Here is a 26,306-nt window from a genome sequence, read left to right as displayed (position 1 = left end):
TATCTAGATTTCAGCTTTATAGCTATAATAGTTATAGAAATAGCCTGCAAATAGTGCTAAACACCCCTGTAAAACAGTAATCGCTTAATAACGTCTGTGTTATAGATTCTAGCACTCTAAGACTTTTAAATACTCCTATTTATATTAGTGCAGCCCTGTCCTGAAAATTTTAGAAGATTTTATTGCGTGGTTGTTGAGATAAAGGGTTGTGGTTTTAGGCAATTTTGGTGGGGTTTTGAGTGATCCGCTCGATCGTGTGATCCGCTCGACCGTGGAGTACGTTATGCGGAACGACAAACGCTCTTAGCTCATCCTGAGCCATTGGCCGATTGAAATTATCGGGGGCTGTCGCGTCGTGAGTATAAGACTGAGCAACATCAGTGCCTACGCAGTCACAGAACTCAATATCTCCAAGTCGCAAACATGGTCGCACGATCAACTCTCAGCGCGTTCCTTCTCGGTCTAGTTTCTACTGTCCTGGCAACGCCAATTACCACTCAGAAAGGCGACTACGTCAACTGGAGGAAGTTCCATGCCAACGGTGTCAATCTTGGAGGATGGCTTGCCCAGGAAGCCAGCATTGACCCGTACTGGTGGGATCAACACTGTAGAGGTACTGTTGATGAATGGAATTGTTGCATCAAGCTCGGCGACCAATGCCATTCCGTATTCGAAAAACGTTACGCAACGTACATCACAGCTAAGGACATCGACAAGCTGGCGTCTGGAGGAGTGAATCTCATACGCATTCCGACCACATATGCTGCCTGGGTCAAGATTCCAGGAGCTGGGTATCATTCTGGCAACCAGCGAAAATACTTCAAGCGAGTCGCCGATTATGCCATTAAGAAGTATGGTATGCATGTCGTTGTGGATTTGCACTCGCTTCCTGGTGGAGTCAACGGCTTAGACATCGGCGAGGTAGGCCAACACCACCAGTATTCTACTTATCACGAAGGCTAACCTTCACATAGCGTGTCGGCAAATGGGACTGGTTCAACAACCAGACCAACTTCGATCTATCTCTCAAAGCGGTCGACGCCGCTCTGCACTTCATCCAATCTTCGGGTTCGCCTCGGTCCTACTCCCTCGCCCCCATCAACGAACCGGCCGATGAACCGGACTTCTCCAAATTCGGCACGCCCGCCGCCCTCACCGACACCGGCGCTGATTGGGTACTTAAGTACTTCAAAGCTGTCATTGCGCGCGCCGAGGCCGTTAATTGCAAGATCCCCATCATGCTGCAAGGCAGTTTCAGAGGCGAGCCTTCCTGGTCTGGTCACTTCTCTTACAACACAAATATCGTTTTTGATGTGCACAATTACTACTTCGCCCTGCCCATTGACTCTGGCAACATTACAAGTAGGCTCTGTGCGGATGCGAAGACGCTGGCTGGCGATGGGAAGTTTCCTGTATTTGTGGGCGAATGGGCAATTGAGACGGGTGCGAACAACAAGTTTGCGAACCGTGCGAAGAACCTGAATACGGGGTTGTATGCATACAATAAGTACACGCAGGGAAATGCGTATTGGACTGGCAAGTACTTGGGCAATGTGTCTGTTGCAGGGGAGGGGACGAAGAGAGATTACTGGAACTATGCGTCATTCATTGACACGGGCATCATTAATGAGAAGCAGGGGAAGTTTTATTGTCACTAGGCAGCCTTCGTAGCTTTGGAAATAGTCTTAATCACTTCAGCGCAAGCAAAACGCAAAGTCTGTGTATTTGACAGAGCAGGTGAGTGTATCGAATGTTCATGCAGCTACCCCGCAAGCGGAATACAGCCTTACGGTCAGGCGATATCAGCTCGGTCTCATGACATACCTAGTTCTTTACTTATATTGACCTGGAATCGTTCTCCACAATCTCACGCCAGAGCGCTCTTTTTCACTTCAAAACATGGGTGACGTAGTCCCAACCCTTCTACATGCTCGTCAGCCTGGAAACGCTGTGCACGCGTTGTTTAACTGTAGCATCTCGGACCGATGGCGTCAGCATGGAATACCCAGAGCAGTACCTAACGTGACTGTGCGCTGTGTCGAACTTTGTTTGAGGACCTCGTCTGTAACCTGTTCACGACGTCAGCTGCGAAGCGCAGCCTAGACGTAACTCGGCGAGAGGGAAAAGTCCGTGTCATTGACTACATCAATGCATCACACGAATATGAGGTTGTGGATATGGCTTGTAAGTGGGTATTCTGGTAGTAAACAACTTTGACTGACCCAGGCCGTAGCACAGACAACAACGTCACACACTGTTTATCGCCGAATCTCTTCTGATTCACGGCTAGAGCCCTGCTGGCAACTCATCGAAACCTGGCTGTCCACGTGTACCTCTAATCACCCGGCCTGTTCGCACAATCAACACCCCGAGTGGCCCACCCGGCTGTTAAACGTCGAAGATCTCAGGATCGTCAATGGTAGTACGTGCGGCGGTCATGTGCGTTACGCAACTTTGAGTCATTGTTGGGGAACGTCGATGTTCACCAGACTGAATAAAAGTGCTTTCCAGGGTTTCATGACTGGTATTGATCACCAAATTCTTCCCCGAAATTTCCAAGACGCCATTTTTGCGACACGGAGACTGGAGATTACATACCAGTGGATTGATGCTTTGTGCGTTATCCAAGATTCTCACGCTGAGTGGGCAAAGGAATTGGTAAACATGGGAAAGTACTACGGCCACGCTGTAGTGATTCTGTCTGCACTCAGCTCACCAAGTTCGAATACTGGGTTCCTCGGGCCACGAAACCCACAGCCTTTGACGAGTTTGCAAAACAGGTTGCACTTGCGTAAAGCAAGGCCTTCATGGAACAATGTGTTTACAGGGGCACCGCTGACTGAGCGTGCTTGGATCTTGCAGGAGAGACTAATTTCTCTGATAGCGAGATATTCTGGGAATGTATGACTATATCTGCACGAGAAGGAAGTTCAGTAGTCCACTCCGATGAATGGCTGGGTGGATCGTGGAGAGATGAAAGCTTCAAGAGGTCTTTTGCTCTTGATGCCCTGGTAACTGACAATGCAGGGAAAAGCAGGGATAAAGTCGGCGAGCTGATCGTGGCACAATGGTACCGAATCGCATGTCAGCATACAGGTCTCAACCTGACGCACTGCTCAGACATCTTTCCTGCGATCGCTGCGATCGCCCAAAAGTTCCAAGAGATGACAGACTTCACATATTACGCTGGAATGTGGCTTGAGGACATCCACAGAGGCCTCCTATAGTACCCTAAGAATTCGCTCTGTCGTTCGGAATATAAGGAGCGTGCACCTTCATAGTCCTGGGCATCTCGAGGAGGGCCTGTTCACATGATGTGCCCGCCTAGCATCTGTAGACAGCCAGCAGATCTTGACGCAGGCTTCGTTGAGTCTAGCTCAAAAATCTTGGTAAATCGGCAAACGTGGCTTGGGTTCAAAGACGCAGAGCTGGAGCTCAAAGCACACCGCATAGATGTGTGGTGCCGGTCAAGCTCAGATGGAAAAATGCCATACAGCGATCCTTACCTGCGCATAGCCCTCGACATCTTCGATAATTTAGGCATATTCATTAGGACGGGGTATTTCGATCAAGTGCCAGAACAAGAGACGTTCAAATGTACTGCTTTCATCATATGTCGCTTTTTGTTGAACACAGCACAATTCGAGTCTGTATACTTTCTTCTCGTTCAACACAAGGATGGAACAGAAGCTGGTGTTGGTACGTAGGAACGTATTGGAGCTGGGCAGACGTTGTATGATACACACGGTTATTCTGGGAGGCCACTGAAGTTGAGCGAGAAGGAACGCTTCGTAATTGTTTAGAGATATTCTCTCAGCTCTACCATGAAGGTCCAACAAGCAGAAAACTAGCGCCTTGAGCATCTCCTTTCATTGTCTTCTTCATGAGAACGGTCATCAATGGTCTACCTTGACAACTTCAGAGACAACTCACTAGTGCGCCCATTCGCGCACGTTGAATGGAAATTGACGATTTGACCATTGTGAATAGACAGATCATGCGAGCACATTTAGACCATAGGTACATTCAGCTCAATCTTCTAGCAGAGCAAGGCGCGTGCGTTAAGTTTGCAAGAACAGTTATGCCAATTGGAGCTTGTATAACCAAATGCTCACTGGCTCTACAATATCTACTCTTTCCACTCTTTAAACGCTTTGGGTTTATCTCGACTATTCCATTGCAACGTCCGCGAGATACTGTTGATCCAGTCCGTTTTCCTCCTATTCGTGGGTAGTACACATGGAAATGGGAATCTGCTTGCGCTGATTGTAACATAATCGCCCGGCTTCAGCTCGACCCTTTCTCTCCCATCGAAACTGGCCCAAGAGCTTGATCGTGCATCGTATGGAACCCCACAGCGCAGTACTATGGTGTCTGGCAGAATAATGGGCCTGAAGGAAAGGGTATGGGCGCAGATAGCCGTGACTAAGATGACGGGATTATCCGGGTGGCAAAGGGAGCCCCCTGCAGCGAGGTTGTATGCTGTAGAGCCAGTCGGCGTTGAGACACATATACCATCGGCCTGCACAGTCGTAAAGTGCTCGTCGTCGCCGAAGAGCTCAATCGACGACATCGTTGGGTTCGGACCGCGATCTACTACCACTTCGTTCAGGATGTTGTATGTCCCATCTGGACGATGTGTGTGATGATCTTCGGCCTCTTCTCCAATCAGCTGTTCTACCAGATCAGATTGGCCTTCACCATCGCGGGTTTGTGATCGCATGACGGTCGCTTCGAAGCGTAGACGAAGGTTGACAGTTATTCCTTCCTCGAAAGCACGGGACAGGGTCTGTGGATAGAGATCATAGTCGAACTTGGTGAGGAAACCGAGTGATCCGAGGGAAAATGCTAGAACGGGCGGCACTACACGCTGGAATAGCCATGATGAGTAGAGCACTGTGCCATCGCCACCAAGCTAGTACGGTCAGCCGACAATTGTGCACTGCGTATTGATCAACGTACCGCGAGCACGATATCGAAGGTCTGCGGCTTCTGTTCGCACAGCTCATCCGTCCAGAACCTCAGTCTCCCCTCATTAGATGGGCTCTTCGCGAGTAAGCCTTTGGCGTCAAAGATCTTGTTGTCCTCCAGTGTATGCTCAACATACACATTGTATCCAGGATCTTTCATTAGAAGCCAATCGGCGGTCTCCCGCGTGTTTTTGATGAGGCTTTCGTCGTGCGCCTTTCCCAAAACGAAGATATTCTTGACGTGCAGCTTCAACCGGATCTGCGCCAGTTTCTTGGACAGCTCTCTGATTCCAAATGCCATATCTGAGATTTGCTTTTTAGTCAACAGTCGAGAGTGTTGTGTCTCTTCAGCCTGCGAGTGCGGGTCTTTGTCCATGAGACGCTCTTGTGCGAGGCCTTCATAAGACGCAGAAAGGTGCTCTGCGGGAACACCATCGTGCTTCGCGAGTAGTGCGTGCACTATGCAGGATGTGTCGCGGCGGTGGTTGCTGGGGCGTGCGCTCATCTTGCCCAATGGTTGTAAGGGAGGCGCGAGTGAGGCTTTGCGGCGGTGTATGCTGCCGCCTTCGAAAATGACCTGCAATGCTCAGTTGGCCGACTTTGAGGAGGGAAGGGCAGTGAAGCATACCTCAAGCGGATCCTCGTGACTATTTATGCTACTGGATCTCTTGGTGTCTTGGTCGTCTACTGAGTTCTCAGAGTGGAAGTTAGCCTGGGACGTGTCGTTATGACGTTGCTGCTAAATACCTCGTTCACAAACACCGCAGCGGAGTCGGTAGCGGCGAGCGCATTCGGGTCAATGTAGTCCTTTGCCATGGCTACGCGCACTATAGGGAATTAAAAGCAATCGAAGAACCTCCAGGGTGATGTTAAGGCCTACGAGGTTGCGTTGTACGTTCTGCGCGCAAAGTCCAGGACCCTAGGCGTTCCTGGCGCGGGGCATCGTCGCGCCTGCCCCGCTTGTCGCTGATCTGCGGCCACCCTGTCGTGCTTGCACGAACGGTCGCAGCCAAAGAACCCCCGTAGAACAAGGTCACACAAGTACACAAATTCAGAGTGGTACCTCGACGGACTGCAGCACTTCTTCCACGACATCGTCAGCAGTCACGCCGTCCAGAACAGCCTTCACCGCATCAAGGGAGCTTCCCCACTGCAAACTCCGTTCATTCTCTGGCGCGGTGATGATGATGCGGTGCGGATAGATTTTTCGAGCAGCAAGGGCCACCATCGATGGCGAGATGTAATTGAGACCATGGAGAGGTGCAAGAGCACTGCTTAGTCAGCTACGATGGTCAGACCAAGCAAGCTCTACTTACTATGCCAGGGTATTGAAGTGTCTTGTGGCCATTGCAGAGATGCCACCGGCGACAGCTCGATGAAGTCTCATAAAGACTACTATATTGTGTAAATATGCACGAACGTCGGAGCTGATTTTGACGTCTGCCATGCGATTAGTGAATATTGCGAGATCCTGTTGGTAGTGAGTGTACGTGCCATGGTTTCTATGCAGATGAGAACATACCTCTGTCGAGAACAAAGCTGTCTGCGGAGTGCGCTTTGCAAGCTCGAGGGAAGATGTATGGACGGAAGAAGTGGACCGATCGTCTTCTAGAACACGCTCCTTCTCCTGTTGCTCCTCCATGTTAGGGAGGCCATCTTCAAAGTAATGGTGGTGCGAGATGAAGAACTGGTCATTCTGTAGTTTGTCAATCGTTGTAAAGCTGCTTTGAGACGACGGTTTCCATACTAGGTGCATCGCCAAATGGGGCGTGTTCGATATATTCAATGCAACGAACAGAAAAGGTCTAGGAGCGGCATGAACAGCAGTTCTGGTAAAGTTTCGCTTGCCTCTCATGAGCTGCGATCGTGTCAGTTGAGATCTTGGCACAGTGATGATGTTGTACAGTACCTCAAGAGCCTGGACCTGAACTTGAGAGCTTGCTTGATTCAGATTTTTTGCAACGACAATATTCGCAATCCTTCTACCGTCAAGTTGTGTGAACGCATTGGGCGTCTTCGAGATGCGACGGTCAGGCCTCTTCGGTGATCCAGACAGTGATGAAAACTGCGAGAATGGTCAGCCAGGGACCCTGTCATGGTTTCTATCGTACTTACCTTTACGTTGCTTGCTTCACCCTTACTACTAAAATAGTCATTGGCCTCATCTTGTGCGAGAATGCCATAACCAAAGTCATCAAGTGTGGTTTGGCCATCACATTCAAGCACCGCCCATGTGAGACCGAAAATATTAGTAGCGATCTGATTGCGTCAGCTTTGGTAAGCTCAGGAGTATTCGCGACCGACCAGCTTCAGCTCTTGCTCAATATTATCGAGCAATTGCCCTTCAGTCTGAACGATGCAATGCTGTTCAGTCACAAGGCAAACGAGGACCGCGAGCTCGAGATCATTCAAGTCCTGCACCTTCTCGGCTAACATATCTTGTGGCCTTTCCATCGAATAGTCTGGCGCATGAGACCAGCATTACATGGCGAGGTTTGTGATAGAGTGGTCGATGAAAGACCCGAAGGTGATTGTTTGGTGATGAGTGTTAGAAGGGAAGGTGCGAAGCTGGGCCATCTCTAGCGCGTCACGGACCACCACGGTTGGCGGCCCTTTCGCCGTCGGAACACGGCTTGGTTATCCTTTACTCACAAAAGTCGATTACGATACATTTGCACAACTCAAGAGGCGGATATATGTGTTGACCCCGGCGACGCCTTTCTCTTCGAGAGAATGCTTTCACCTGGGCATCGTAGAAAGTCTGGTGTCATTTACGCGGATCTGGCAATCTGCGTACGCGAGACAAAGAGCACATTAAGGCTTCAGTTACAGTGGTGCGACTGCTGCTTACCGAGACCCTTAACGTCTTGCTGTTTGCCTGCACAGTTGCTAACGGTCCTACTATTAGCAGCCTTCCAGCGCGTTAGCCAGACTCGCTCGATTGAATTCATCCCGACAACAGATGGTAAACAGACAGCTCCTCATACAATCAGGGACGAAGGCTGTCTCTCACCACACCTGGTCAACATCTTGTCTCAGTGCCTGCATACTTCAACGAACACATGTGGGAGATCGAAAAGTGAAAGGCAGAGTACACGGCAAATAATCGATCTGGTAAGGCGGTCCTAATATTACACGCATCATGCACAATCAGTCTTACCTGAAAGGAACTGCCTTCCATCGAATCGATGCAGTAGTAATGATCAGGCTGTGCGGACCAATATCAATGTTCATAACGAAAGAAAACTTGGTCTTTTGATGGACGGGTTTTGGAGTACCCGACTGGACCATGGCAAGCACATTGGCACGAACAGGTGTGCAAAGCTTAGTGAGGAGGTATCAAGCCAAATCATCCACATCCTCTGTGTCTGACCCATAAAAAGGGCAGTACAAAGCTGGAGCCGGAGATGGCGAAGCTTACACAGTCTTTCCGCGACAAATTCCTGGGTATTTGTGTTCTATTCATCTTGTACATCTGTACTACCAATCAACCCGAACTGGTTTGATTTATGTTCTTGCTGACGAGAGTCGGCTATCACAATTACTGGACACGATGGTAACCTAGGCATGCCGCTTGGTCGTGCCATTGTGTCTACCTGGCGCTAGAAAACAACGGTATGAGGACATCACTGATACAGCCTTGAGCAGGAAACCCCACGAAAGGACCTTTCAACCTCACAACAGCTTACAGCTGCTTCTCGACCGACATGATCAGTTCATACTGCTTCGGCGAGCCGATGGGATTTCTAGAGCAGGTATTTTCGAACGCGCCTCGTGACCTGCTGGTGCTTGCAGAACAATGATTGGAATTACATAATGGCTGGGAGCCGAACTTTCGAGAGCCCATGAGCGCTTTTTTGAACAACTCTTATTTTTCCGTTTCTTCCCACGGGCTCGCGGTCTTGTTAGTGCAGCACCTTTCCTCTACCCATGCATGGCTGGCGATGTTGGCACTCTTATAAGGGAAATGTACATCAACATGCCCAAGCGTATACGCCAAACTTTCAGTGACCACAAAGCTGGATTTATTCGCAAGAGGCCAACTGTTTGCACTGACATCCTGGCCTCTTCATTGCTGGAGCACGAAAACTCGGTTGATCGTCTCGCAGGCGAGGCATCCTCAATAATTGGCGCAGGAACCGAGACCACTGCAGTGAGTGCTGTATAGCCGCTTCATCAACACCTTTGCAACGGACTACCTTGCCATGACAATAGTAGCTGATCCTGTTCGATTGTAGTGGACACTGTCCATCATTACCTTCTATCTCCTTTCGCAACCAAAGACCCAAACAGGATTGGCGGAGGAACTAAAAGCTGTAGATCTAGAGAACGTTTCTTGGGTTGAGCTTGAGAAGCTACCGTACTTGAGTGCAGTGATCGCCGAGGGTTTGCGATTATGCTACGGAGTATCTGCGCGGACGCCGCGAATTGCGCAGCAAAAACATCGTCTACCGAGGTTGATCTGGAAACCAAAGCAATTTTGAACGTTACGTGTTGCTAGAAGGCACAGCTATTGGCAGTAAGTCTCAACCTCCCCACGCCTTATCATTCGTCCCGATTCCAGTCAAAGTCGCGCAGAAGGTTATTCACTGACATTAAAAACACAGTGCCCTCGGCAATCACGCACCATGACGAAGACGTTTGTCCCAATTCTGCGACGCAGGATCACGACTTTGACAGACGTGATACTGAGCAGAAAGCTGTCGTCTTCCAAGGGTTCCGTGCCCGCAAGATCTCCACCGCACGCAGTGGCATACGCGTCGACAGTGCCCACGAAGATTGCTGAAGAGTTTGAGCAGCTGGTGGCACTCGTATCGAGCTCTTTTACGAGAACGCCTTCGATGTCCCTCCGCAGGACTTGCCCAGCTGTGTATATCGGACTGGTAATCGCCGAGTTCAAAGCTATGATCGCTGAGGGGAAGAGAAGAGAGTCGAGGCCATTTGCGACAGGAGCACACCGCAGCCACCCTTGTGAGCCGTTCTCTGCTGATACACACGCAAGAAGTAAAGGCACAATAGTCGGCAAGAATACAGATCCTAACCCCAGACTCCTCTCACATCCACAGCGCACGACGTATCATGCTGTGCCAAACTCCAGCGACACAGCCGGACAGCGACGTCACTGGACGACTCAAAGAAATGGAAGGTACAGATCCACGGAAGAAGCAACAAACTGTGTCCAGAAATCCGGTGATGTAGGCTCGCCGACATGTCAAGTTCGCGGCTCAGTTGGCACCGGTTGGAAACGTTAAAGAATGTATATGTACCGAGCTATGGGGTATCGCGGGCTGTGAACAGGGAGCGATTTCTGGCATTTTCTTGAGCCGAAAATTGGCCGTCCTGCGAAGGTGGTGATGGACACGCGTTCAGTTCCTATCACTTCAACACCCGGACTCAGGATTGTGCCGGAACACCTTAAGATACGTGCGCTGTTGGAACGAATTGCTTGAAGACGTGCTGCCCCCAATCATAAAGTCTGGGGCCAACGCGGGAGGCTTAGGCGGCGCTCAGTCTTCGTGCAAGCGCAAGCAGTGTATAACATCACTGCACTAACATGTCTTGTTCAAATACTTGATCCATCTAAAGCGTCACGTCATATGGGATGAGTTCGTGACGGCAGCATGTACTGATGCTATCTGTTGACGTTGCTACCCAAGGCTATTCACGCCCTTTCCACGCGACGCTACTCCAGTCGCACCCCTCATAACCGATTGGGACCTTGGCCTACCCAATAAACCGCTGAAACATGGTCGTCCATATACTTGGAGATGTCACCCAGGAAGCACGCGGCTAAGATGCTTACACCGCCCAAAGCAGTACTCACGTAGTACACATACTTGTATGACTCTGCGTAAGCGAGCTGGCCTGCGTACACTACCATCTCGTACGCTCCTGGTACGCTTTTTATACCTGGAAGTTCCTCCAAAAGCGGAAGCAGCGAGGTGCGCGTGACGACCATTGCTTCACGGATAGGCTCGGCGGAAGTAATATTAAGCCTGGACTCCATAACGCCGCTGATGTAGTAAGTAGCCGCTGGGACGAATTTTGCCAAAAGAAAACTTAGTGAATGTTCGATCCATAAAGCGACTTGTCTGGTATTGGGCACTGTTTGGACGTACAAATCAAGACGTTGTAGTACACACAGTAACCAATTGAGCCGCTGAAAACGTGGATGGCAAGAATTAGGGCTGCCACTGTTGCGACGAGATCGTCCAGACATATGATGGTGGCTGCTATGGTCAGAAGCTGATCAGACCTAAAGATGGATCAAAACGTCACTTACAAATGATTGATGTTGGTACGACAATTCCGCCGACTGCAAGTCCAGCTTGTACTGGGAGACCCCAGAGTTGATACAGTTTGTCGACCCGACCGATAGCAAGCGAACCACAATCTGCTGTCATAAAAACCGAGAAGACTGTTAAAAGCTCCTTCTTGTGGCCACAGAGCAGCGAAAGCAGCCATAGGACGATACACGCTCCAGCGAGGATGAAAAAATCGACTGGAATTCCCCAGATGCCAACACCAACGGGGTCGTGTCCGTAGACGTTAAAAGCCTGCGTGGGCGAGAACATAAGGATGCTAAAAAAAATCGGCTCCTTTGATGAAGGTATGGACCAATGTCAGGCCCAGTATGCGGGGCTCCTGGCGTGACCTTTTCGGAAACATGGAGTTCTTCGCTCCATAACCTTTCCATATCACGAAGGTAACAATCCAAACAACGCCTAATATCAGCGGTGCAAGGACGTGGGCGCTAAACTAAGTATACTGATAGCCTCCCCATTGCATGCCCATCATGAACAAGAGCATCCCGCTAATGGAGAGAAGGCCTCCAACGTAGTCAATCTGTGCCAGAATTTCACTTCGGCTTATGCCCTGGCTGTTGGCTCGAGGAGGTGGATGATAGAAGATCGCCGTCAGTGCGAGACCGATGAGTGCCTAGAGGCCGTACCACAATCCAATCCAGCGCCAGCTGGAATGCGAGGCAATTAATTGAGCCCATGATACCGATGGAAAGAACGAAATGATGGTTAACACCAGTATCGCAACGTATTTGCCGCGCTGGCTCGTGGGCGCAAGCTCAGACATCACGGCCAGCGCTGTCAGTTCGTTGACCCCCACTGCAATGCCAGAGAAGACCACGCCTCCGATGAAGATGTTCATGGACTGTGCCGTAGAGCAGATGATCACGCCTAGGATGGGGAAACACGCCCCAACAAAATCAGAGCTTGATCCTACGAAAGGACAAACCGCAGCCAAAGATAAATAGCTGGCCAGTACAAATCAGTGCCATCTGTCAGTGCCACCGATGTCACCATAAATGTATGGAGGGACACCACCGAAAAGGTAGACTAGGATTTGACTTCCAGTCCAGACTGCATGATGATTAGTCTAGTCTACAAGGATATGCTCTATGATGCGCTTAGTAGTCATAGGTGGCTCATGGTTGCGGTCATGGTCGTCACCATCTCCATAGGTCCTCAGCCCGTCCTTCTCGTAGTAATGTGTGTGGCCAGGGACCCGCTCGTTGGTGTGAACCTGCTCGACATGTTATGTGATAGACTTCGATCCTGGTGTAGGGTCTGAGTTGTCTTCACACCTAATCAATCAGCGATTTACTAGTGCCAGAATGTTGTGGGTGGGATTACCAGAGCTGTTACTGCTTTCTATAATTTTATTGCAACACCACGGGAGGAAAAGATGGAGTTCTGGGGCCAAGAACACATAATCAAGCTTGATTGACCTAGGAGATCTGGTTTGAGGGGCTTAAAATGCCTTTATGGTTTGACTTCGAAAAGATTCACCTCAACAGCGACGTCGTCGTCCCACCATGACGAGCCACAGATTCACTGCCCGGACTCTAGTGGAGTGTATTTGCGGGGCTTGTGTGCTAGCTTGGCCGTGCAACAGGGCTCATATTATTCTTTCCCGGCGTGTCAGATCGAGTCAAGGTGCGTAACCGAGTGATAACGATGGTTGTTAGCGACTTGACCTATGAAGTATCCGAGATCATCATTTGAGCTTGTTCGTTTGTTCCTAGAGGGCCGGGCTACAGATTTATCGTTCTCTCGAATCTTCACTTGTGCCAGAAATTAGAAGAGCGAAGCTACTTGTACAAATACCAGGTGTCAGCTACGCACTTAAAACCACTGCCGCACGGAGTGCCGATTTTCTAATGGCATCACCCCAACTACAATACTGCTACGAACCTACTTTGAGCAGGTTAAATGCGTACAGCTACGTTGAGAACTTTACGTTCTCAATCGCCTAGCAATTATCTGCTATGACCAGGAATCGTTAGATCGCGGGTATCGTGGTCATGCTACCCAAAACGTCATCGCCCTTCGGGTACAACGAAAAGAGAAAGCGAGACGGGTTTCGCAAATCGCAAGTCAACTTGACAAGAGTAAAGCGAGTAAAGAGCAAGTCACGAGAGGTTTCGAGAAACACATGAGATTTATGGGTTGAATGGATTTAATTGCTACGTTGTGGGTTGCACGTCAAGACCTAGATGTCCGCACCGCGAGTGTCATGTATGGAGTTAGGCACTGCCTTCTCTACCTTGGCAGGCAGGCCTTCCTGCAAAAATTGCGGTACCTTAGAGTCGCCAGTAGCATGTGACACTTTGCCCGTGTCTTTGTTGCTGTTGGTGTCATGAGCTGCATCTGGCACCTTGTGCTCAACACTCGCGGGAACCTATGATGCAAATGTCAACCGGATTGCAGGATGGAATCACAGCAAGAATTGCACATACCTTCTCTTGAACTTTCTGGGGAAGCTTTGAGTCTTTGGCGTGCGAGACACCCTGTCCTTGATCGTTCTGCATGATTGTGGCTGCCGGGTGACCGTTGAAGTTACTGTTGACGGGCTCGGCGTTATATTGATAATGTGATGAAGTCTTGCAAGATGATATGATGGTTAATTTCTAAGCAAGATGCGTTTGTAGTCATCTTTATACATTGACAACGCGGGAAAGTCATGACGTGAAGGTGCAGTCTGAGTGCTGACGTCACGCCGTATATCCGGCTCTGGTTTGCCCCCAGTGTTGTTGCCGCACACAAAGAAAGCAGCATAGTTGGATGCAAAGTCGGATGCAATCGTTCCACCGGACACAAAGAACTTCTTATGGTAGCTTTACATTATTCCTCACTATGGTATATGGGGTATATGTCTGGACAGCAGCCCCGTCTACGATAAGACTGCCGGATCCGCGTTTACTGTCAGAAATCTGAACGACCACTTGACAGCCATGGAAAAAATATCGCGATCTTCTTTCCGTCGTCTAACGATCTCGTTGTGCAGGCTGTTGACGAGTGGCAAGAATCAACGTTCCTTGTCATGCTGCAGCCAATCTGAAGGTCGCTCACCTTGACAATGCATGCATGCATCGGGTGAGCGAGCGCCCTCTAAATCAGCATTGTCGCACATGAACAGCTCCTCATCGTTGTCAGCAACGCTTCTGCAATAGCTACCTACGTTATCCTCACCGCCAGTGCAAACAAGCTCAATGCAATGCCAAAGCTTACGTTGCTTAATCTACGCCGCATGTTGCTTATCTTCTCCCTACTGCTTATATGCTGACATTGTATTACAAGGTATGTCGCACGATGTGCTACAATACCCCCAGAGATTTTCAGCTGTCGGGACCGTGGCACAGAACCAACTTACTACAAAACTGCAGATCTTTTAATCCAATCAGCTACGGGGGTTGCATTCATAGATCCTGAGTGATTCGATTTAGAACAGAACCTATTTTCAATAAGCATGCTGGGGACTTCTGGAAAGAACCATAGCCTGTGCTTGCAGTGTGTGGTCTTTTAGAATGTAACTCCTCATGTACGTACTGGTATTCCGTTCTTCTACAGTTGAAGAGCTCGCAGCTGTAACTAAGCTGAATTGGTGAGAAAGTATACACAAACGGCCGCTAGGCTCATGGTTCAGTAAGCCATACTCGTGGAGAGGTTATAAATAGGGTGCAGATGTCAATTTAATACATGTTGAGTATCGTCGATAGGTCCGACTGCGACGCACGGTGTGTACGACTCCCGAGCTTCACAAGTCGCTGACGTGAGGACAGAGCAGCAAAGTCAAGATTGAGGAACTTGCGCTATTATTCTCTTGCTACATGACCTAAGCATCTCAAAAGCCAACGCACCTATATATTCCACGGCGCACTGCTCCAACTCTCATGCTCACTACACACACAACGTACAAACTACTGGACAAACAACTTACTACCTTACAATAGCAACACCACGTGCATTGCAATCTCTCGTTACAGTCGACCAGTCTTTACAAAACGCTTCTCGCTCTTCAGCAACCAGCACTGCTCTCTATCATGAAGGCAACCACTACCGTATTCGGACTGGCCTTGGCCCTATCTGGCTCTGCCCAAGCCGACATGGTCATGAGCGGCTGCGCTATCCAGCACAAAGCAGGCAACGGCGGAAATGCATTCACCATCTTCTGGAGCGGAGTACCTGCAGCCTCTACGTCCACCATCTGCGGGCACTTCGACGAAGACCTCACCGGCATAACCACTTCCCAGAAGATCCAAAAACTCGGCGACAAATGTTCGACTGATAATGCGGGTGGAATGTCAACGGTTGTCACCCTGAACAAACAGTCTTGCTTAACGCAGGCCAACGCAATCATTGAGGCAGCTAGGAAGGCCCTGGGCACTGGGGGTACGTTCGATGATACCAACACTTGCAACTTTGCAGTTTCGAACTGCTAGGCCATAGCAGAGGACGAAGAGAGCCAATCTAGAAGAACTGTCACTACCTACTTGAGAATGCTTTTTTGTTGATTGTCAAGGGACTATAGAGTGCTCGACTACTATGTTCTCCCTTGCAATCTATTTCCAGTCCTTACCGCTGTTTTGTTTTCTCTCTACATACAGTGCTAGATGTAAAACCTTGACCGCATGAATGTACTTATTTCTGCATGAACTCGTCCTGACAGGAGCCTATCTTTATACAGAACTTAGGAACTTATGCCGTTCTGGATGAATCCGTTCACTGCCACGCCTCAATTACTCTCATCCCTTCTTCATTTTTATTCCTGCCTTCACCTCGTTTGTCTGTTCGTCGATGAGCCTGGGCAGGAACTGGTCGTCACCGTAAAGAGTTTTCAATGGGCGTTGTATCATGATCGATTATCGGCATCGTGCTGTAGGTTGACACTGTAAAGAGAATGGTCTTTGATGTGGCCGAGATGTCGAAAATAGCTCCTAGTAAGAACAGTACATCCAGACACTGAGTCTGTAGGCCTCGTTCAGCTAGTAGTTGTACTTGTAGCACAGTGCCGGCCCTGTCGTGTCGAGGATGTCTCCGATGCGCACATCAGGGCGGAAGTCATACACATTGATCTTGGTATCAAGAGTAAGGGCACGTCCAGCGGCGTCAGTGCCCCCGACAGTAGTCATACGCTGATTGCCTCCATTGTTCTGCCAGATGCGGAAGTTGCGATCGATGAAACCATGGTGCTATTGTCTGATTAGCGGAATCTCGGCAGTCGTAGCGTTTACATACCAAAAAGAAGACCGGGTCGGCGGGAGATGCATACACATCCTTCATGACAGCTCCAATACCGTTGTGGCCCCATGCATGAGCACCACCTTCAGCGCACGAAGCCATATCAGCATAAGTACTGCGGCTGTTGCACGCGTCGACGATAGCATTGCCGGTGTTTGCCGTCTGGGAATCATCGTTGTTTCGCGCTAAGCAATGCGGCGTGTTGCCGGTGCCTGGTCCATAGTTGATGGCAAGATTGGCAAATTGCTGTGATTCCGTCAGCGGGCTGGTCAACTCGAGATGTGTATGTACTTACGCCATCCGTGACACACTGTCCACCGACTTTGATGCTTCCATACCACTGAGGGCTGAAGATTGATGAGTCCGCGAACCGACCCGCATAGCGAGTCTCATCAAACCATGGTAGTTCGCGATCAAAGCCGCACTCGTCCCGGAGAAGCTGTTCAAATGTCCACACAAAGTATCTGTGCCATAGGAGGAACTTGGCATTACCATGAACGTTTGGAGTGAGCGTCTGGTGAAGCCCAACGAGATCATCGTAGCGGTTTCTGGATACACTGAATTGTCCTGACGGAGGCTTCTTCATCATACATTTTATAGAATCGATGTACGCTTGTCGATCACTGTTTGAATAATTGTCCCATTCGGTACGGACGCGAACGTTCGAGCAGGTAGACTGTCTCTTCTGGAAACCTTCTAGAGCTTCAGCCAGATCATGCGCTGAACCTGGCAATTTCAAGTTGGTGGGTATCACAAGCGGAGGAAACTTGTTCTTAGCGTCTTGGAGATCCAAAATGGTGGTGACGGAGGCATTTGCGCCTGACAAGGCCTCTTCAAGGGACAGCGGCCGCGCGTATTTGGGGGTATCGAAGTGGTCGAGAGGGAGTGGCGGAAGCAAGCCCGAGACGGTTGCTCGTGAACCCCAGGGAAGGGTTAAGGCGCTACAAGAAGTAGCAAGTGCAGCAGAGGCAAGTAGAAAGTACATATTATAGAATCAATGTAAGGATTGGAAAGACAAACGATGTATTACAGGACAAAATGAGGGTATGAAAGTCGGGTGAACGTCGTGAGTGAACGAAAGTGGATTGAGTGTCGTGACTGAATGCCATCATGCCCGGCGACAATGGATCTATATATTCGAGTTTCCAGGCCAAGACCCACACAAGACTCTATTCATGAAGGATCTGCGTGCATGTTACGATATGACCTGACGCTGGAGATACGAAGAGAGCGCAGTTTCTCTGCCAGAAAGCGCCGATCACGATGTTGATGTTCATTATTCCCGAAGACACCTACCACGCTATAAAGGGGTTCAAGAAGTGTACGAGACAGTTAATAGAAAAAATTCACTGTGTACGAGAGGGAACTATTGGACCCACATGTTACATGAGTACAGTCCGCTACCCGGCACTTGAGGCACTTGCCGAGTGCCCCCGGGGCGGAAGAAGACCAACCTACTACCAGTGAAAGCTTCTTTTCTACACCAGAAGGCTTGTGAAGCTTAACACCTTGAGTTCAGCTAGGACTTCCGTTGTACGCGTTGTATTTCAAGGGGTGATATCCTCATGGACAGCGCTTCTCTCAGCGTTACAAAGCCTCCATCTCGCGACTCGTTCCGATGTCAGGCAACTCCGTGTATAGTGTGCATGGAATAACAAAGCAAGCTCAACTTTGTTCAGCGATATGCAAGTGTACAATTTGGCTTGTGCCTCAAGAAGCCGATCTCCTGTCACGTTCCACGGCACAGTCTCATGGGGCCGAAATGACACCCGTGTTGTATGCCGGATCGCCGACCAAGCTCAACGAACGGCCACCCACAATAATCTCGGACGAATCGGCAGGTAGTGTAGACCGGCCTTGGTCAAAGTCATGGGCTGTGAGACCAAAGCCTGGCAGCAAGAAAAGTGCTATACAGCAACTTTAACAACCACTGCATCAACGATTGAAACCCATCTACGCGCACGATCTACTTTGACTATGGCGACAAATCAGATTCGAACCCAAAGATTTGACAATCAAGTCCAAATGAAGATTAGCGATTAGTTCTGGGCTCATAGACATCTCTGTAACGAAGCAGACGCGAATAACATACATGAATGAGAAGACGATTAAGAGAATGCATTCTATTCCCAACATGAAGCTTCACTGCTAGTATTACGTAGATCCACCAAACCTTTACTCCATGGTCAAAATCGCCTATCTTGCCAAGCTGGGCATTCACCACGATGGGCACGCATGGTGACGACGTGTGAATGGTGATAGCAATGGCATGGCAGGGCGGGTGGTATTAGAGTGTAGAGTGCCCATCAAGCGCATTCTCTTACATGTACACGCTCTGCCAAGTCCCAGCCAGACAAGGATTTGAAGGCCCAGGAAACACAGCCTAATGTTGAGTCAGTCTTGGTTGAAATTTCCCTCTTAAGCTTGCTTCTCGAGTATAACACGGACCCTTCAGACGTGGATATCGAGACGCTATAAAGTGGTGATTTGTGGGTTCTGGAATACCAATACGCCAGGGGAGAACATGCCAGTCCTGTTTATCAGGAGCAGAAAGCCGCATGTTGATACGTACAACGCATTTCCTTTCAGCCATCTCAATCTCCTGTCCCGCGTTGGGTTCAAGGTCGTGGCCAAGAAAGCCAGCAGAGGGACAAAGAGGAGTCGTACCCAAAATCTAAATTTCGACACGCACGTCTCAGGACCTTTTCGTTTGCTCATTCCAGCTCACCATCCCACCACTTCACTTTCCCCTTTTCCTTCCACCCAGGCACCCAAAACGCGCCGCCCGTCCACCTTCACCGCTTAAGCGTCTTCTGCTTCTCAGCCTCGACCTTGACTTCTTTGACGAGCAGACCCTTCCTGCGCCTCACGCGATCGACATAGCGCTTGGCGACATTCTCGCGATCCGCAAGCTCACCCAAGTCCTCGAGTTCGTCCTCGGTGAAGGGAACCCAGAAGGGGTCTTCGTCGAGCATTTCGAAGCCGGCGAAGCGCAGCTGTGGGGATGCGGAGCCGGAGGAGCGCTTGCGGATTTCGTCAGAAAAGCCAAAGGACTCGGCGACAGGGAGGAGCGCGCTGATGGTGAAGGTTTGGTTGCCGGTTGTCGAGGCGGCGGACGAGGACATGGTTTCGGAGAGGATGGTGCCGCGGCGTCGGGTTAGCACGGCGTAGACGCGTCCGAGTACGTCGGTTGAAGCTTGGATCTCGCAGGAGTACATGGCGAGTAGCATGCGTGGGGACCAGTCGAGGAAGCCAGCGTGGATGGCTGAGCGCACGGCTTTGATGACTTCGCCCGTGAGGCGGTGGTGGTCGGTCTCGGCTGTGGACTCGTCGAGGGTCACGTCCTGCAGGAAGACGGCGAGGCCTTGGACGGGCTCAGCGCAGCAGGGACCTTGTGCCGTGGCGAGCTGGAAGGCATAGATGATGGTTGAGGCGAAGGAGCGCGCAGTGGACGCGCGCTCTGTTGTGTCGTCGGTATCGGCGGTATCGACAAGACTAAGATCTGGTTAGCGGAAGTAAACAACAGACTGAAGGGATCTTACGCTTTGCCACAGATGCCTGCGCTGGTGGTGTCAATCAGCATGTTTGGCCCTCTGTTGCGCGGTCCAAACGCAGTGATTTTGTCAATCACGTCTTCTGTCCAGATCTCCCGCTCTTTCTTGGCTTCAGCAAAAGCGTCCTTGAGCTGTTTCTTGAACTCCACTGGGCTGAGCGTCTGACCCATCTCGCGCTGCTCGGCCTCCTGCATACCGTCCTGCTCAGCGCCCTCCACCTCAGCGGCTGTCTGCTCGTCCGAGTGCTGCGTCTCTTGCGCCTTGCGTTCAGAGTTCAGCCTCTTGATCGACCCAGCGTTCTTGCTCAAGAACTCCGTAACACTGGGCGGCAGCGGGCGGACCTGCAGACGCACCGATAGCTGCTTGTTCGCTGTTGCGCTCACCACCACACCACGGCCGAGTTCTGGATTCTTGGGAGGGTTCATTTCGGCTGCGGCGACAGTCGACTCTCGGTAGGGGACGATTGGTTCGCCAGCTTGGATCTTGCACTTGGCGAAGCGCTCTTCGAGGTCCTTCAGACATCGCTCAAGATGCAGCTCGCCCGCTGTCAGGACGACGTGCTCACCGCTGGGCAGCTGTTCGTACTCGGCACACGGATCAGACTGCACCAGTAGTTTCAAGCCGTTGATCATCTTGTCGAGATCGTAAGGGTTCTCCGGCTCCAAGGCGACACGGACGATGGGCTCGGAGCCCATCGTCACACCAGCCAGGTTGAGAGAGCCTGGCAGCTGCGAGCAAAGCGTTCCCGACTTGAGCATTTGTCCTTCGAGACCACCAATGCCAAACACCACGCCGGCGGGCACTGAAGTCAGAGACTCCAAGCCACGTCCCATCATGAGGTACAGCGCAGTGACGGTAACCTTCTTCGGCGCGGGCTCTGCGTGTGGGTTCGCTGGAGAGAACTTGGGGCCCAGCACATAGACCTCGTCACCGACGCTGAGCGTGCCGGAGTAGATGCGGGCAAAACCGATCAAGTGCTCGGCCTTCTCATCCGTAGGCGCTGCCTCTTCAGCATTGGCTTCGTCTTCGCCGATGGCGGTGGAGCTGAGTGCGTCTGTACTGTTTCCCAGATCTGAAGTCTCGCCATGGGCGATGGCCTGCTGTCGGGCGAGTTCTGCGCGCTTCTTGCGTCCAAGATCACGCGCCTCTTCGGCAGTGAGCGCGCCTGCTCTTCGCTTGTGCTGTGGTAGTTCGCTTTCCGGGACGGAGAACATTTTACTGACGTAGGCCACAACCGGCGCGTCTTTGGAGGTGTCGAAGTGGGTGATGGCCTTTCGCACTTCAGGGGCGACATGGTCGGCGCCCACCGATGTGTCAATGATCTCGGGCATCCTCTCCGCTTGGGCTTTGGTAGGCGATGGGAGATACTCGGTGACTGAGACCAGCAGGGCGGTCGACAGTGGTAGCCATGCGGCGAAGAGCGCAGTCAATATGGCACGTGGGTCGCGCGACCGCAAGACGTGTGGTGGGAGGGTGATGTTGAGAGACTTTGTAATCTTTTCGACCATGGCGGGGTCTCTGATGTGCAGGCAATAAGTATATTGACTAGCATATGTACAGAAGAAGCAAGAAGAGCGACGATTGAGGAAAGGAAATCCACGCACCCCTTCCCGTTGTTACCTCCCGTAGTGGCATCGTAGATGGCCCATATGTTCTCGAGCACCAGCTGCACAAACATGGGCTTCAAGTGACGCCCTTTGAGATGCTTGGAGCTGAGGACTCGCTTCGTTTTGGGGTCGAGGAAGTAGTCGCCCCACAGCACCTTTTCGAGTACGGAGCGCTTGATGCCGAGCTTGCGCTCGTAGAGGCTGGCGAACTGCTTCACTGTGAAGGCCCAGCCGTCGATGGCACTGGCGAAGATGACGTTGTTCTTTTCAGGAGCAAAGTAGATGTCCTCGTCATCCTTCTCCTCGTACTCGGCGGGTGTGGTGGTGGTGTCTATACTGTCACCGGCCTCTGCTACTGCAGATGGTGTGGTGTTTGTCTTCTCGGCGGCAGCGGCGTTGAGCCTCTCCTCCATCTTCTCACGCCAGCGCAGGTCGTCCTCCATGCGCTCGCCTTGGTAGAAGCTGCCCATGACGGCGTTTACCTGTTCTACGAGTTTGTTCAAGTGTGTGTGGGCGTCAGCTGGGGTCATCTTCCATTCTGTGATGAGCCTGTCCATTTTGTTAATGACGAGCAGGGGCTTGAGCTTTTCTATCCACGCCTGGCGCAGGACGGTGACGGTCTGACTGCAGACGCCTTCGACGGCGTCGACGAGCACGATGGCGCCGTCACAGAGACGCGAGGCTGTGGAGACTTCGTAGCTGAAGTCGATGTGTCCGGGCGAGTCGATGAGGTTGATGAGGAACTCCTTCCTCTCGGGCTGAGCGTCGGGGGCCGAGCGGCGCAGCAGGGAGAAGTACAGCGAGATGGCCGACGACTCCATGGTGATGCCGCGGAGCTGTTCATCTGGGCGCGAGTCGAGGTATCTGATCTTGCCGGCGAGCTTGGGGGAGATGATGCCGTTGGTGGCGATGAGGGCGTCGGTGAGCGACGTCTTGCCATGGTCGACGTGGGCGAGGATGCAGATCTGGGTGGGGGGTGTGAGGGTGGTGGAGAGAGGGGGGGGGGGTTCAGAGGTGGAGACTGACATTCCTGATGCCCTCGGCCTGCTGCTGCAGCTTGACGAGCTGGTCGGAGGGGATGGTCGGCATGGCGGCGTGGGGGGTGAATACTGCGCTGTCCGGCAGCGTGGTGGTGTGGTGTGGTGTGGTGTGGTGTGATGTGCTGTGCTGTGTGTGGGTGAGATTGCAGGGCAGGCTGCTGTAGCAGATGGGCGAGATCAAACGCGCTCGTTGGGTTTGGGATTTCCGTTTGACGTTTGACAGAGTCAGCGACCCCACCACGCGCAGACGATTCGCCTGCAGACGTCACAGCTACACGTTAGCAGCGGCTGCGCACTACCGCTGTGCTGCCATAGGCCCGCCGCAGCCTCGCGACACCGACTGCATCCCCGTCTGGCCTCACCTCGCCCTCGCCGCACCCGCGCACCAGGCGGCCATGGGGCTGCCGCACCTTCAGCGCTCTCCGCTGCTGCGACTGCTGGCCATGCACGCCGTGGTGTTGCCCGCGCCCACGCACTCCCCCTGCCGCTCGCCTGTCGATCGCGCATCACTTCCATCATAGCAGCCGAAATAAGGGCCCATCTGCAATCTACACAGCACACACGCTCTCTCTCCCATCACCACCACCACCACCACCACCACCACCACCACCACCACCACCACCACCACCACCGCCGCCGCCGCCGCCACCGCCACCGCTCTGCAACCGCCCTCCGCACCTGCCACTGCCACGCCGAACATCGCCTGCCTGCCACTTGATGTAGAGTACCAGCAGCCATGGCCGAAGGCGCACCGCAGATGCCTACGCCTACGCCTACCCCTACGCCCACCACCCCGGCCCCCGTCCGCGCCCCTGCTGCCATGGGAGGGACGAAGCTCAGCACGCCTGCACAACCTCGCTTCTCCAGCTTCCAGCCACAGCCACAGGCGCAGACACAGGCGCAGACACAGACACGGCCACAAGCACAGACTCAGACACGGCCACAAGTGCAAACACAGACACGGCCACAAGTACAGACACAGGCACAGGCACAGGCACATAGCGCAGGCGTCATGTCGCCCGTCAACCAGAACGGCTGCTTCGAGTTCGACCGCATCATCAAGGCCGGCTCCGTCCTCAAGCGCACGCGCAAGACCAAGGTGCGCCTCCGCTCCACACGGCGCCCCAAAGCCTCCCCCTGCTAACAGCCCCAGCAATGGAAGCCAATCTACATCGTCCTGCGCCCCAACTGCCTGTCCCTCTACAAGGACAAGGCCGAGACCAAGCTGCGCCACCAGATCAACCTCTCCGAGATCACCGCTGTGGCCCGCCAGAAGGACTCCAAGAAGAAGATGGACCACGTCTTCGGCATCTTCTCGCCCGCCCGCAACTACCACCTCGGCGCTCCCACCGACCGCGACGCTCAGGCCTGGGTCGACCTGATCCGCGCAGAAGCTCGAATCGATGAGGACGAGGGCGAGCTGATCCTGCTCAGTCCTACCGGCGCAAACACCTTCACCGGCTTCGATCCATCGCACCATGCGCACACCAGCCCCCTCTCCTCCTCCTCCGACGTCGAGCCCTCGTCGCTGTCCCCAAGCGCTCTACCGCCCGACCCCCAGCCTGTACCCATGCACAGCGCCCGCCGCCCCTCGCAAGCCCTCAACTACTCCGGCAACGAACAGGGCTCCCTCTCCGACTTGGACTTCTCCGACTCGGCAGCCCCGAATGCGGCCTCTACCACCTCGCTGCCCTGCTCGAAATCACAGACGCGCAACCCTCTCCCCCGCAACCGCAACGTCAGCCAAACCTCCCACCTCAACGTGCCTGCCTCGACCTCCGACTCCGACCCGGACCGCGTAGTGTACCACGGATGGCTGTACGTGCTCAAGTCCAAGGGCGGCGTGCGCCAGTGGAAGAAGGTCTGGGTCGTGCTGCGTCCAAGATGTCTTGCTTTTTACAAAAACGCCGAAGAGTACTCGGCCCACCTCATCATCCCGTTTGAGAGCATCATCGACGCGGTGGACATTGACAGCGTGAGCAAGAGCAAGCAGTACTGCATGCAGGTCATTTCCGAGGAGAAGAACTTCCGGCTGTGCGCAAAGGGCGAGAACGAGCTGGCCAAGTGGCTGGGCGCGTTCAAGAGCCTGCTTGTCCGGAGGAGGGAGGGCGAGGGAAAGAGGATGGCGCAGACACCGGCCGTAACCACGACTGCAGCCACGCCGACGCTGCCCTCGACACCGGCCGTAATCACGACCGCAGCCACGCCGACGCTGCCCTCGACACCAAGCACCGCGACCACCACCGCACCTCCACAGAAGCGAGTCTCGATGACAGCGCCCAACGTACCACCACCCACCATGCAACCTCTGGCGATCAAGTGACCACCCTCGTCGTGCGGTCTAAATATCGCCTGGGCCAGGTCGTCCGTGTATCGAGCTTTTGCTACTCCACCACACGTTCCCTTCCTCTCCTTTGTCACCCCCTTACCGCAGCGATTCGGCAACTTTTCCTAGCGTCTCGTCGTCTGCTTACGCCGCACGAATCACGATCCTCTCCTCGGCGCCCCTTGATGGGAGTTGCTGCCTTGGACTAGCGTCTGCTTGGATATCTCGTAGGTTACCTTGTACTCTTGTCGCTGTAGAGTAGCTAGCTAGTTTGTCTGTTTGGATTGCGCGGTAGTGTTTTTGTAATATCTGGTTCCACTGGCAAGCTGGGCTTGGGTTGGTGAGTTTTGTTCTGGACTGACTGGATTGGATGGGAGGGTGCTGGGTTGTCGTAGCGAGGAGACATGAATGACTTTATGCACTCACACTCACACTCATCTCACAATTCAGTTGAAATTTATGCTTGCTGGGAAGTACTCTTGTTGCGGTCGGTACCCCAATGGCTCGGTTGAACGGATATGCTGGGGAGAGTCGTCCAACCCCTGCGGACTCTACTGTATTGCACACTCGCCGACAGGGGGGTAGGCTGGCCCTGATGATCGGCACGTGCCACACACATGCTCCCCATTCGACACGCCGAGACGACAAAGCTGTCAATCGCAGGCGTTCGCAGCGCCCGAAACCGTCGGCAGAAACGCAAACGTAGCTGCGGAACATGACTCGCGCGCGGGGGTTTCAGCGCAGGGTTGCTTGGGGCGTCGATCTCGCGCCATGACGGCTGCCAGCTTGCGACGGACAAACACGACACCACACCACACCAGATCATGCGAGTCTGTAGCAGGGGCAACAAGCGTGTGAGCATGCCAACGCCTGTGGAAGAAGACAATGTTCGCGGTGAAGATGGTCGTGGAAAGGGCCGAGCCGCAGCAACCCCTTGATGCTGCGAAGTGGTGATGTGGTGATGTGGTGATGTGCTCGGGGGCTGACAGGACAGGGACAAGCAAGCGCTAGTGTCTCAGCGGTGCAGGGGGATGGGTGTTCGTCCTGAAATATAGCAGCCAGGCCTAATATTGCCAGTTGCAAGCACCCCTTTGCACCACCAACCAACACCAACCAACACCAACACCAACATCAACATCAACACCAACACCAACACCAACCCTCAAACACCACCACGCCGCACCGCTCTTGTCGACGACGACTGCCCTGATTCCCCGCGACACCGCACGCATTGTTATTCGCCCCCGCCAGCCGTAGCGTATCCGTCCGGAC

The 26,306-nt window shown here is 52.5% G+C and overlaps 9 protein-coding genes across 11 annotated transcripts, besides 8 other annotated features; 4 read left to right on the top strand and 5 right to left on the bottom strand.

Annotated features, from left to right (window-relative positions):
• Positions 1-284: part of a dispersed repeat that runs on past the window's edge.
• Positions 285-423: 139 nt separating this feature from the next.
• Positions 424-1,658, top strand: EKO05_0005570 (uncharacterized protein; the record flags this gene model as incomplete). The annotated part of the gene is made up of 2 exons (XM_038940103.1): positions 424-921; positions 975-1,658. 2 exons carry the CDS (start codon positions 424-426, stop codon positions 1,656-1,658), a joined length of 1,182 nt encoding a protein of 393 aa, XP_038798584.1.
• A 519-nt stretch (positions 1,659-2,177) lies between these two features.
• Positions 2,178-2,907, top strand: EKO05_0005569 (uncharacterized protein; the record flags this gene model as incomplete). Its single annotated transcript, XM_059636635.1, has 2 exons — positions 2,178-2,184; positions 2,234-2,907. The coding sequence occupies 2 exons, from the start codon at positions 2,178-2,180 to the stop codon at positions 2,905-2,907; spliced, it is 681 nt and encodes a 226-aa protein (XP_059492618.1).
• Positions 2,908-4,129: 1,222 nt separating this feature from the next.
• Positions 4,130-5,786, bottom strand: EKO05_0005568 (NAD(+) kinase; the record flags this gene model as incomplete). The annotated part of the gene is made up of 4 exons (XM_059636634.1): positions 4,130-4,915; positions 4,963-5,547; positions 5,599-5,664; positions 5,718-5,786. The coding sequence occupies 4 exons, from the start codon at positions 5,784-5,786 to the stop codon at positions 4,130-4,132; spliced, it is 1,506 nt and encodes a 501-aa protein (XP_059492617.1).
• A 235-nt stretch (positions 5,787-6,021) lies between these two features.
• On the bottom strand, positions 6,022-7,406 carry EKO05_0005567 (uncharacterized protein; the record flags this gene model as incomplete). The annotated part of the gene is made up of 7 exons (XM_059636633.1): positions 6,022-6,241; positions 6,287-6,441; positions 6,493-6,666; positions 6,718-6,828; positions 6,880-7,035; positions 7,086-7,229; positions 7,275-7,406. 7 exons carry the CDS (start codon positions 7,404-7,406, stop codon positions 6,022-6,024), a joined length of 1,092 nt encoding a protein of 363 aa, XP_059492616.1.
• Positions 7,407-13,478: 6,072 nt separating this feature from the next.
• On the bottom strand, positions 13,479-13,797 carry EKO05_0005566 (uncharacterized protein; the record flags this gene model as incomplete). The annotated part of the gene is made up of 2 exons (XM_038939994.1): positions 13,479-13,667; positions 13,726-13,797. 2 exons carry the CDS (start codon positions 13,795-13,797, stop codon positions 13,479-13,481), a joined length of 261 nt encoding a protein of 86 aa, XP_038798580.1.
• A 1,512-nt stretch (positions 13,798-15,309) lies between these two features.
• On the top strand, positions 15,310-15,708 carry EKO05_0005565 (uncharacterized protein; the record flags this gene model as incomplete). Its single annotated transcript, XM_038946025.1, has 1 exon — positions 15,310-15,708. One exon carries the CDS (start codon positions 15,310-15,312, stop codon positions 15,706-15,708), a length of 399 nt encoding a protein of 132 aa, XP_038798579.1.
• A 543-nt stretch (positions 15,709-16,251) lies between these two features.
• EKO05_0005564 (Tyrosinase) lies at positions 16,252-17,492 on the bottom strand (the record flags this gene model as incomplete). 2 transcript variants are annotated; one of them, XM_038940126.1, is made up of 3 exons in its annotated part: positions 16,252-16,458; positions 16,505-16,753; positions 16,803-17,492. In XM_038940126.1, the coding sequence occupies 3 exons, from the start codon at positions 17,490-17,492 to the stop codon at positions 16,252-16,254; spliced, it is 1,146 nt and encodes a 381-aa protein (XP_038798578.1). The 2 variants fall into 2 exon arrangements, with proteins under 2 accessions (XP_038798578.1, XP_059492615.1); XM_059636632.1 differs by having other exon boundaries at positions 16,252-16,753.
• Positions 17,493-19,302: 1,810 nt separating this feature from the next.
• EKO05_0005563 (Cytoplasmic GTPase/eEF2-like protein (ribosomal biogenesis)) lies at positions 19,303-22,757 on the bottom strand (the record flags this gene model as incomplete). 2 transcript variants are annotated; one of them, XM_038940215.1, is made up of 4 exons in its annotated part: positions 19,303-20,002; positions 20,050-21,579; positions 21,666-22,633; positions 22,695-22,757. In XM_038940215.1, the coding sequence occupies 4 exons, from the start codon at positions 22,755-22,757 to the stop codon at positions 19,303-19,305; spliced, it is 3,261 nt and encodes a 1,086-aa protein (XP_038798577.1). The 2 variants fall into 2 exon arrangements, with proteins under 2 accessions (XP_038798577.1, XP_059492614.1); XM_059636631.1 differs by having other exon boundaries at positions 21,666-22,757.
• Positions 22,636-22,675: a tandem repeat.
• Positions 22,758-22,797: 40 nt separating the features above from the next.
• Positions 22,798-22,845: a tandem repeat.
• Positions 22,846-23,168: 323 nt separating this feature from the next.
• Positions 23,169-23,201: a tandem repeat.
• Positions 23,202-23,285: 84 nt separating this feature from the next.
• Positions 23,286-23,340: a tandem repeat.
• Positions 23,341-23,403: a tandem repeat.
• Positions 23,404-23,444: 41 nt separating this feature from the next.
• Positions 23,445-25,031, top strand: EKO05_0005562 (uncharacterized protein; the record flags this gene model as incomplete). The annotated part of the gene is made up of 2 exons (XM_038940052.1): positions 23,445-23,807; positions 23,862-25,031. The coding sequence occupies 2 exons, from the start codon at positions 23,445-23,447 to the stop codon at positions 25,029-25,031; spliced, it is 1,533 nt and encodes a 510-aa protein (XP_038798576.1).
• Positions 23,580-23,717: a tandem repeat.
• A 1,105-nt stretch (positions 25,032-26,136) lies between the features above and the next one.
• Positions 26,137-26,194: a tandem repeat.
• Positions 26,195-26,306: the final 112 nt, after the last annotated feature.

The sequence above is a fragment of the Ascochyta rabiei genome, chromosome 8 (genome assembly GCF_004011695.2).
Source record: "Ascochyta rabiei chromosome 8, complete sequence".
Classification (NCBI taxonomy): domain Eukaryota; kingdom Fungi; phylum Ascomycota; class Dothideomycetes; order Pleosporales; family Didymellaceae; genus Ascochyta; species Ascochyta rabiei.
The sequence above is the reverse complement of the archived record's forward strand: the minus strand, read 5'-3'. Positions and strand labels throughout refer to the sequence as shown.